Below are 12,057 nucleotides of genomic sequence, written 5' to 3' on the forward strand. Positions count from 1 at the left end.
AGAACCTCAATTATCCGGACCTCAGTTATACGGATTCGCGATTATCCGGACTACCAACCGCGACTAATTTATATGCATCTACATTAGGGTGATCTTTAAATGGTCATTTGTCAAAATTTGTCAAAATCATCATTTTTCCAAATAGATAAAAAACAATTCTCTGAAAGTTTTAGCTCTTAATATTAACGTTTAGATAGAGCGCAATTCAATCAAAACTTTGTATGGAAAGAGCATGGAAAAAATTTTGAAAATTGAAAAAAATGTTTTAGGTATAACTTAGCGACAAATGAATGAGTTTTATTCATACATTTGTTTGCTAAATTACATCTAAAAAACATTTTTAAAATTTTTGAAAATTTTTTCCATGCTATTTCCATACAAACTTTGATTGAATTGCGCTCTATCTAAACGTTAATATTAAGAGCTAAAACTTTCAGAGAATTGTTTTTTTATCTATTTGGAACCATTGGAGCCCCTGAGAGCAAGAAATTCAAAAATGGCCATTTTAAGGACCACCCTAATCTACATACCTACAATTCGAATTTTTACATGATTATTGGTGCAATTTAGTATAATGTAATCGAAGAAAATATGTATGCACATACATAAGGAAGTTTCAATTTCTTAATAAGCTATTTTCGTTTATATCTTTGTATGTATTTGTCATTTTTAATAAATACACAAAATTATTCTTCACACATTCGATTGTCCGGATTTTTTATTATCCGGATGCCTATCCACAGCAATTAGTCCGGTTATTCGAAGTTCTATAGTAATTCAATTGGAAAAATATTTATTTTATTTTTCTAAAATCCTTATTAACTTTTCCAAGAAATTTGTTTCTGCTAGAAAATCTACTATTCTAAAAAAATGCTAGTTGTAGAGTGAAATATAAATTTACTTTAGTAGTATAGTTAGTGTATTAGTATATAGTATATAGTAGTAAAGTATATTAGTTTATTATTAGGATATTAGTAGAGTATATAAAATATTAGTATAGTATATTAGTATTAGTATAGTATATTAGTATATTAGTTAGTATATTAGTATATAATATATAGTAGTATAGTAAAGTATAGTATAGTTAGTGTAGAATATAAATTTACTTTCTATTTTTTTAATTTCTTAGTTTTAGAATTTGAGAGATCTACAATAGCGAGAGAAGTTTAAACAGCATTATAAAAAGTATTACTTATTGAATATTCTAATAAACAAATAAAATAAAATTAACAAAATAATCAACTAAGTATGTACTAATTATACTGTCTCTTTGTGCTTACAATTTTTTATATTAAATATTAGCTTTTTTGACAAACTTTGCTCATAAAGATGCAATTTTTGTTTAATATAATCGCATAAGAACTAGAAGATATATAAAATATAAGAATTTTAACAGAATTGTGAAATACTTTATCAAAGTTATTTAAATTGCACAAGTATGATTGTTATCTATAGAAACTATTATATTGAACTTGAAAAACTATTATATAAATCTTAAATTTATAGATACGAGAAAAATATATTCTATACATACAACATGAATTTACATTATTAACTTAAATTATACATGATTATATAAATAAGCTTTAGTCTCAAATTTAAATTTAAATTTCCCGCCTGCATCAAACTTCACTTTGCAACAACTTCATGGCAATCAATCAAGCCGACATTGTTCAACTCCTCATATGTCATTCGCTTAACCTCTTTTATAGAAGCCGCAGTTTAATTATATATAAAAATGTATTATTGCAAAAGATAGTAGTTATATGTTGCCACTGATTTATATTTAGAACCCCAAATGTAAGTGCAAAGATATTTTATGTAATTATTGTAAATAATTAGCGATATTTTAGTAAAAGTGTTTAAACTTTTTGACCAACTGTCACTCATTATTGAAAATACAAGTTTGTGGGTTTAATAATCGTTAAATCAATATGATTATGTTCAAAATGAGTCGGTTTTTATTATTTGTATATTATTAATTTTTTATATTAAAACACATCATACATTTTCTTATAATTTAGCCACATTTTTGGTCAGTTGCTGTTTTTAAAATTGTATTTGCTCTCAATGTTAACACGATGCAATATTTATTTTTATTATAATTTTATATCCAACTGCATTTTCTTTCAGAATACTTATAAGAATTTTTTCTTAGACATAAGAAATGTCTAATCAATCAGAAACTATTTCATCTAACTCTCACAAAAAATGGGGAGGATTTGAAGATGCTCCTGAAGAAGACGAAGATTGTGCGCTTGATATACCTATAGACAACTTAAATGAATTAATTCAACAAGCGATGCAACCTGATGCATTAGGAAAAGATGTATCCGAGGATTTTGTCTCTGATAGAATACAGTAAGAATTTAAAACTTAATTAAAACTTGACTTAATTTTAACTAACTTCTATTTATTTATTTATTATTGTAGGATCAAAGTTGGTTGTCCAAGAGTTTTAAATACAATAGATTTACAACAGTATTATTCCCACATATTACAAATGACTGACGATGTGAAACAAAGGCTTGGAAAGCTGGGGGTAAAATTAAAAATTTATACACAATAAATTATATATAATTAATTATAATAATTATATATTATATATAATTCATTTTATTATGCAGGTTAATGAAATCGAATCCGTGCCTCCCGCCCCTGAACTACCTCAACCAGTGCCTGCAAAATATAAACAAACTGTCTGAACTTTATTCATCCATTAGAAACTGATTTCACAAAAGGCATTCCACAACCTGTACCTGAAATTGATCAAAAAACATGTCGTGTATTACTTAGGCAGAGTATTTTGTTATTATTGGCACAGATTGGTTACACAGGTAATAGAAAAATAAAAAAAGAGTGCGCGTAAGGATCACACGCGATTGAAGTAAAACTTTTAATATTGTATGAGTAGGCAATTAAGATAAAAATAAAAAAACATCATATTTGAATTTTAAAAATCATTTATTAATAATCACATAACATCAATAACACAGTTTAAAACAACAGCGATAGATTAATTGCTATCATATTTCGTATATGATATAATAGGTCTGTGATAACTGAAATGAGAGACATAAATTTTGCTTTGTAAACTATGTACATTTCTGGAGAAAACTGCATCAATAGTCGTGCCATATCTTGTGGTTGAATCAAATGGAGAATTATTCATTGTTAAATTAAATTTATTATTTAAAAAATCAATTAATGGTTGAGATTCTTCTGAACGAAAATTGACATTGAAATCTCCAGCAAGAATTAATGGTATCTCGTTGTGATTAGTGTTTAAAAATTTTGCACCCTCATTAGAAAAATGAAGTAACTGCTGATGAAGAAATTCAATAATATTTGATATGTTTTTATTGGGAGAAATTTAAAGGACGACTATAATCAATGTTTGATTCTGTGTGTTCACACAGCGGACAACTGCAATATCACCTACTTGTATAATTTCATTAGGAATATCCAGTAATATTGTTGGCGCAAGAAACTGCATAGAAGTGGCATTATGAAGAGTATCTGAACATGAATGATATAACAGCTACACCACCTGCTCTTGAGTTTGATCGTTTGTATTGAGTAACGCAGTAATAGTTCTAAATATCAATTTGTTCTTTATTATTAATCCAAGTTTCCGAAAATAACAAAAACGTACAACGTTGTAGCACTTTATCTTGCAGATCAGGCAAATGAGCTCGTAAACTTTGGCAGTTAAAGGAAAACAATGAAATGTCGTTCAAACTTATTATCTCACTCAATTTTTCTTTTTGTGTTATTAATCTACAAGTTGAAAGTCTTTGGAATTCAGTTTGTAAGTCCATTAATCCTGCTGGCCATTTTCTTCCATGATAAATTTTTTTGTCGTTGTTTTAGAAATGATGAACAATCCATTAATGCTGGTAACTCGTGATAATGCAACATATAGAAGCTGCTGATTATGTGTTTTATTGTATTCATATACAATTTCATCAAAATATCTTACCAGGAAATTCAAACCATAAACGTAGAAGTTCATCATTATCGCCACGTTCTATGTACACTAATTTTCCTACACAACCATTAGCTAAGCCATCACTTACATCAATATTAGTTGTTATTATGTAAAATTTATTCAGAACTAAAATTATTCAGAACTAAAATTATTTCATACGGCAAACCCCCGGTATCAATAACCGATTTTTTTGAAACTGCTGACGAATGTATGATTGTTGATCTGTCGCATGGCAACCTACATAAATATCCGTGGCAGTAGATATTATTTTGTCTTCGAGATTCAATATAAATTTATTATATTCCATGACACAATTATTCTCTAAGAAAAGTCTTATTCCATGAGGACATAATACAGCAACCTCTTCTTTTGTAAAAAAAACGTGATTCAATTAATGCAAGTTCATATAGGGTTCAGCGCTCGACTTACGCATGACATGACGGGAGTGGATACTCGCGACATCAGCGCTTACGGCGTCGTAGTGTTCAACTACACGTTGGCGTTTTCGTTGCATTTGTACGGATTTACACCCGTGTAGCCTAAAGAAATTTTTACACCCATATCGCGCCTAAAGAAGTTTTACTTCAATAAAGCTTATATGTGAATTTGTAATTTTTATTTATTTTTGTTGTTGCAGAAGTGCTGGATAATACATTAGATACTTTTGTTGATGCTGTAGATGAATATTATAGAAATTTATTAAGAATACTTCACTCTAAGATGGATTGTGCTCGTAAGGGATATTATACTCAATTTTGTGTAAGTTTTTGTTTAAATATTCTGAATTAATTTCACTTTAATTTTTATGAGGCATTGGTTTTAAATTTTTGTTGTTCTATTTTTTTAGGATATTTATGAACATTCTCTGCAAGACGTTGGAGTAGGTGGATTCAATGGAATTAAAAGATATTATAATCACTTTGTTATCGATTATGAAACTCGTGTGTACAAGTAAGTTTTTATTTTCAATTTATTAAAAATTAAATCAGAAATTAAATCAGAAATTAAATATGAAACTAGGTGAACCTGGCTTTTTGCCTTTATGCAAGTCTAAATAAAAACTTAATAAAGAAATAAGTTGAATCAATATTGCAACTATGACAATAACATTTGCAATTTATAGTTTTTTTTTCTTTTCAGAAAATGCGTGAAAGCCCGCCAAGATCTCTTAACCCTTATCGAAACCCCTCCTAAACCACCTGGAACACGCCGACGACGTAAACAAAGTCTGGAAGAAACAACAGACCACGATTTTACATTCGGTTACGGTTCAAATTTAGAAAGTTTTATACCATCTGTAGCCTCAAGTTCCACCAGCTCTCGAAACGAAGTGCCTGTTCTACATTTACCGGAGGACGATTCGAGTTATGTAGGTGACAATTTGTATGAACTTATACCAGATGTTGAAATTACGGATGGGGGCTCTAATGCCAGTGGAACAATTGGTGGAGATGCTAAAAGTGGAGCGGAGAATGCTGCTCAGGCTGGGAGTAGTGGGTGAGTGGATTAAGATGGTTTTATGCATGGGGTTATGGTTTTATAAAAATTATTTTGGTGTTTTCATTGTTTTGTTGTATCGTTCATCACAATTACATTCATTAACTTCCCGTAGGGCAAGTTATAGCAATCGGAAAAAATCGAAAATGAAAATTTTTATATATCTTTACGTTTCAAAGGTTTCTGAACATTTTGGCTGAACACACACATACATCCGTCCACGTTTTGGTCAAAAATTCTGAATCGATTTAAAAAAATCAAAAACCATTCGAAAGACATTATTTGGGAATCGCGTTAACTAGTTTTGGACAAAGATCGGCCGGGCCGTTTCTTCGTAATTACCTGTTAAAATTTTTTTTATAAAGTTTTTTATATTGATTGACTTCATGGTCCTGAAGAACATACTAAAATTTTACTGTCCTGCAAGTAGTTTATTTTAAAAATTTATCAAAGTTTGAAAAAAAATGATGTCAAAAAATTTGTGCTAAAAGTCTTTTTTGTGATGTGATCAGCGGAAAAATAAGTCTACAAAACTTCTCTAGTGGTGTAAAAATGTTACCATTAATTTAAATTATTAAATATTTATATTTATAGTGAAAATTTTATTTAAATATCTAAATTCAATTTCGTTTGATCAAGTCAATTATTACACATTAAGGCAAAATGCCACTTTTAACAAGTTATATTTAAGTGATTTGATAGTTCAGTTATTTAGGTATTTATGGTATGTATTTAGTAAATTTTAGTATATTCCAGAGATTTGTTTTATTCTTACAAGGTGTGAGCTTTTGCCATAATTCTCTAAAGAACGGTTCATTCATAAATCATATCAGGCATCATATTATAACAAATTTTATAATTTTATTAGTTCCTTCATCATTGGCTTAGTTTGGTGTTTTTTGTGCAATCTAATTTTAAGTGAATAGAGCTGATTCAATTTAATTTAATAGATTTATTAAGTTAAATAAATTGAGTCTTTTTCTAATGTGCAGTTTGATGGGAATGGAAATGACTTCAGAAAGGGGACACACTGAAGATTCGACAACTGGATACTATGATGTAGAAGACTTATCTAATTATTAAATTATACTTTAATAATTACAATGAAACGCTGGATCAAGACTAATTATTGTATTATTTAATATCTATATAGCTGTGCTAAGATTTATTAGATTATGATTAAATATTTTTTTAGAGATAAAATTGTTATGGATATAAGTTATAATAAAATTTTAAATAAGAGACAAATTGATTTCTGTAAGTTTCTTGTATCATCTTAGTTTATAGATGGACATATTATACTTAAATTAATTGTTGCCGGAATAATTTATGGTTTCAACCATAATGGGAAAATTTATTTTGGTAAAAACAATTTTGTTACAATAACTTAAATTCTAGATACTCTAGTTTATTATTTAGTTCAGTAGAAATTAGAACAAAATTTAAGCATGTTAATATAAGTTCATTCAACATTTATTTATATTCAAGCAATGTCTTATAATCTAACAAAAATTCAAAATCCAACATCGAATGATTCCTGTTTTATTTTTTAAATAAACAGGCTATTAATGGTTGATTCAAATTCAGGCAGTGATTTAATTTCCTGACGTATATCTGGCAAGTGTATATTTGTGTCCATTATTGGTTCATCTTGTGCAATTTGCTGTTTTGGAATTACTGGTTCACAGTTGCAATCAATATCGCTTTCATCTTGGAAGGACTCGGATAAACCTGGGGAAGAAAAATTATTAATTTTGCCACATCATTTCCCAGTGAAGATCGAATCTTATTTTTGAAATGCTCTGCTGTTTTCTTGCCAAAACAGAATAAATTTATGCTCAAGTATAGCTTTTAGACTTATGAAAGAGCAAAAATTATCACTTTCGCCAGATGGAATCTGGTGCCAAACAGGAATGTCAACAAATCTATTATTACTTACGTCTTTCTCTATTTCGATATCCAGGAAGAGTTTCACATGCTAATCTAGTCCGCCTAGCATTTTCCTTCCTGGTGCGTGCATGGTCTACTAGTAAAGGAAGCGGATATTGGGCCCCTAACCTGCAGGCAGCACGCCTCTGCTCCTCACGAGACGCTAGCCAAGGTGCATGCACCAGTCTGGCTGATCGAAAACCACGCAAAGCTGGTACATACTTCCTGAGAAAAAGATATACATGCTAATAACATTTTCAAAAAGTTGGTTTGGATGTTTTCGTGGTACCTGATGTACTCTGCATCAGGATCAACTAATTTTCCAAGCGCTACTGGACATACAGAGGGTGCTGGTTTGCGAAAGAATGAGGAGCATGATAGCCACAACCAACTACCAGCATTTGTCGACCAGTCTGCATCTAATAGAAGATCTTCAAATACCTAGAAAACAATTTAGTGAGTGTTTATCATAATTATTTGAACTGATGATTTGCTCAGACAGTACTTTCATTCCTTCTTCCCAACTTATAAAAAGAGCTCCTTTGGTCAGAAAATCTATCAAGGCAAATCTTGCCAAGTGGTGAATCCAACCTTCACTTCTTAATTGTGACATGGCTGCATCTATCCATGGAAATCCAGTTTGGCCCTTCAGAATAATAATAAATCAACTTCGGTTGATAAAATTTTATTATAATAAAATTGAATCAACCGTTAATTATTATCTTACGTTTGCCCATTTTGCAAGAGCAGTTGGATCTCTGTCCCAAGGCGTTTGCAAACATAAAGGATTTCCTTGTACTCTATCAAAACGAGGATTGTCTGCTCCGCAGCAGTACAAAAACTCTCTCCATAAAAGAGGCATTACTGCTGGTGGTGGTTGAAGTAATGGTTTTGTTGCAGGAGCCAAATTAAAGTTGCTGTTTCCATTAGTTGATGGTAGGCGTTGCAATTCTGAAAAACAAAAAAAAAAATGAAAAAATAGAAACCCTATTGAAGTTTTTAAGCTCTTGGTGAATTATATTTGTGGAAGTAGTTATGAATATAAAAATATAAAATCCATTGGATGAAAATATAAATGATTTATTAATTTTAAAAAATTAAATTTATTTATGATAAAAAAAAGACAAATCATTTTTTGTTTTTCGATGTCTCGCCAGCATGATTCCCCACACACTACCCGCCCAGTGTTGACCTCTTAGTTAAAAAAAAACAGGGAAACACGTTATAAACATATGATGGGAAAGCAGATTATAGCAGTGGTGTAGTACTAGTTTATTATTAATTCATCCAATGGAATAAATGACGGTTTCGTCAGGAGGATCCACCGTATGGTAGGTAATTGGACCTTCCATCATCTTCATACTTTGCTTATGGTTCTGAATATAAATCACGTGGTGAATTTCCTGAACCTCGATGTCTTGGTGAACTTCGAAAATTCAGCCTCGATCTACTGTATTAATTTTTATTTCTACAATATTTTGGGTAAATAGATGGCGCTCTCTAAGAATATGAGTTTTCGCTATAATTAAAATAATCTTGTTGACTTCTGTAGCCCTTTGGAACATACATCGGATTCTCAAATCGGATGTGATTCGAAGGAGGGCGTATTAAAGAGTCATCATCTTGACAAGATGCAGTCCCAAAGTCTTATACATCGAAAGACGATTTGATGAGTTAACGGACAAGGAGTGGTTGATTTGCGATTCCAATGAACCATTTGATATTGAATTCAATTCATGACCCAAAGTCTAGGCTCAGAATTCATTTTTGTGTCAGCAATAAACACTGAGGTCTGGGTATACTAAATGGGTATACCAACAGAAGTCCGGTGTCAGTAGAGTAAATGAGTTAACTCGCGATGACCCGAGGACTGGACGTACCTTAGTAGTCGCGGAAGACCAGTGATTATGGTGAATATTATATATGAATTTCCGATTCATGCTCCTTCTCTGTCTTTATCACGTCGGGGTCACCAGTGTGGAAAAATAGTTATGTATATAAATATATAAAATTATTGGATGAAAATATAAAGTATTTATTGACATTTAATGATAAATCATTTTTTGTTTTTCGATGTCTCACCAGCTTGATTCCCCACATATTGGAGATATTCTGTACGCAGCCTAGGAAAAATCAAATAACTCACTAGATGGAGCACACTAGATGGAGGACTCTAGAATAAAAGGTGGATCTAGTTGCTAGAAATATCAACTGAAAAAAGTCTTCCTACTCGTTGAGAAATATGTAAGAGAACTCTACGGACTTTTTGGACAAGAATGTAGAAAATTGATTATTTTATATGAAAAAAAAATGCAGAGACTTTGTGGATAAATTTAAAGACATTATCTAGTAACTATTACCTGCTAATTGATGATAGCACAGTCTAGCACTCAAGCACCCGAACCTCAGATATGGCGATAAACCTGCACCATCAGCCATCAGAAATCCTGGCGGCAAAGTGTCAGAATTTGGAGACGAATTCAGAGCAAGAGTTCTTTTTTCAGCATGCCTTTCCAGACGTGCCAAAGCTTCTGCTTCACCTCCTCTCCAAACTGGCGGTTCAGAAGAATTAGCTTCAAAACCTGAGGAAGCAGAACAAAATGATTTCAGAATAAATTTTGTAAAACCTTGTATTTTTTATTACCAAGTTCGGCAAGTGTAGGCACTGCGTAGGATTGGTCGTAGTCTGGATCTGTGGGTACTCTGGTTCGAGTGGTAAAAAGGCGGTCGCGTCTGACTGGTCCTGCTGGAGGATCTGGTGGACCCATGGTAGTTAAAACTCCCAAAAATTGTTCGAAGGTGACTGGAGCTGATCCTCCGTTGTGCTCTATAATGCTAAACAAAAGTAAAGGATAGCATAAATATTGCACAATAAATAGAATTTTTGGGTGTATCTAATTTTTCTTACCTGTCCAGTGGATACAAAGTATGAGATTCGTACTCCACGATTTCAACACCATTATCCCTGCATCTTGCGGCCAATTTGCGGTCTCTGGCCCTGCCATAGGGCTCCGGATCAGTTTCGTAACTTAACAAAGTGACCCCCCAACGTTCCAGCAATGCTGGAAGAGCATCAGCTGGTTGACCACGTACTACGTGTAGTCGACAATCCAGGCGAGATTTTAATGACGTGTCTAAATCGGTTAGGGATTCTAGAAGAAATCTAAGGAATAATTAAAAATAATAAGTAATTCAGTCAATAGGATAGCTACAGTTTTGGAATTTGGATTTTCGGTTCAACAGAGTTTGGAATTTAGTGAGCTATTGGTCAATAATATATGAATATAAATTTTTGGTTATGGCGTTGCTATATTAATTTGCGATGGTATATGATAGAATTGAAACTATTCTTCAACACATTCTCTAATGCGCACGCATATGTTGCGTGAGACCGTTGTCAATAGCCAGGTTTCGCTTTCCTTGCACCTTAGAGTAGTGATTTTAGTAAAATAATATGTATAAGTATAATTTTTTGATAATGAAGCACAAGCAGAGCAAGCAAACGACTTGATAAAGGTGATAGATATCTAGATTACTATTTTTATATAATTTTTAAGTAACTACCTCCATTTATTAAGGGCATTTGCCCCAGCTCCTCTGGCAGCCCAAGGATCTAGAATATAAACACATCTTAAAGTGTCGGCGCCTTTTAGTGCCTCTAAAAGTGCGGGGTTGTCATGGAGACGTAAACCACGTCGAAACCAATGCACGGCATGTTTTCCAGGAACGACTAACATTAAGAGATAATTTAAAGCTATTTTTATAAAAATTTAATTAAAAATTATATAAAGTTAAAGAAAATCTTTGATTTCTAATCTAAAATTTGGATATTAAAATTTTGAATAATTTTTTTTACTTACCTTCTTCTTTAGAGTCCACTTCCATGCTTTTTATATGCACTAAATCAACTCTGGTTCATTAATGTATATTTTTATTAATGAAATTTAAAATTATTATTGTTAATATTAATTTATTCAGCTTTATTTATTTATTTATTTATACGCCAATTGGCTTACCGGAACTCAATATGATTTATTTTTAAATTAACAGGTATTTTCTTGCAAAACGGTTTGTTACTAAGAACATTCATATATGATTTCTATAATGCAATTTATAAGAATGTTATACGCATGTCCATTGCCAGAGATGGAATTGTGTAAGATACGTTTATAAGAAATTTTAATTTATCAGCTCAATTATTTATTAAATTTTCTAAATTTTCTTTTAGGTATTTTAGGTATTGGATATTCGTGAAAGTTTGTCTTAAATTTAACATAAACTAATTAGTACTTATTTAAGGGGGTCTTCCTATGTGACGGCCTGTTTTTTAGGGATATTTTAGAATTTTTTTTCTACGACCAGTAAATAGTTAGAGCTTCAAGTTTTTTATCATTTATTAATACATATTTGGACAGTATAAATATAAAATTTCAGCTAAAAAAATTTAGTCCAACTAGAGTTACAGCGCTCTAAACACCCCACCCCCCCCCCCCTCAAAAAAAGGAGCTCCCACTGTCTCCACGATTCCGGCTGATCGGCTTATCTGACCAAAAAAAAATAAACGGCGTTTTAATTTGTAGGCTTAAGAGCACGGAATGATCTACAATCAAATGAATACAAAAAAAATGGATGTTTTATAG

At 31.4% G+C, this 12,057-nt stretch overlaps 2 protein-coding genes across 2 annotated transcripts; one reads left to right on the forward strand and one right to left on the reverse strand.

Moving 5' to 3' along the window:
• The first annotated feature begins 2,699 nt into the window (after positions 1–2,699).
• Positions 2,700–6,597, forward strand: LOC113365382. The gene is made up of 5 exons (XM_026606953.1): positions 2,700–2,837; positions 4,629–4,750; positions 4,839–4,942; positions 5,132–5,488; positions 6,481–6,597. Exons 2-5 carry the CDS (start codon positions 4,712–4,714, stop codon positions 6,569–6,571), a joined length of 591 nt encoding a protein of 196 aa, XP_026462738.1. The 5' UTR covers positions 2,700–2,837; positions 4,629–4,711; the 3' UTR covers positions 6,572–6,597.
• Positions 6,598–7,037: 440 nt separating this feature from the next.
• On the reverse strand, positions 7,038–11,302 carry LOC113365381 (cryptochrome-1-like). Its single transcript, XM_026606952.1, has 10 exons — positions 11,278–11,302; positions 10,982–11,171; positions 10,326–10,580; positions 10,062–10,252; positions 9,778–9,999; positions 8,145–8,368; positions 7,923–8,063; positions 7,707–7,858; positions 7,428–7,642; positions 7,038–7,219 (listed from the first exon to the last, which is right to left on the reverse strand). The coding sequence occupies exons 1-10, from the start codon at positions 11,300–11,302 to the stop codon at positions 7,038–7,040; spliced, it is 1,797 nt and encodes a 598-aa protein (XP_026462737.1).
• Between the last annotated feature and the right edge of the window lie 755 nt (positions 11,303–12,057).

Source organism: Ctenocephalides felis, unplaced genomic scaffold (assembly GCF_003426905.1).
Source record: "Ctenocephalides felis isolate EL2017-DRISC unplaced genomic scaffold, ASM342690v1 CF-g0.4_SCAFFOLD_00964, whole genome shotgun sequence".
In the NCBI taxonomy this organism is placed as follows: Eukaryota; Metazoa; Arthropoda; class Insecta; order Siphonaptera; family Pulicidae; genus Ctenocephalides; species Ctenocephalides felis.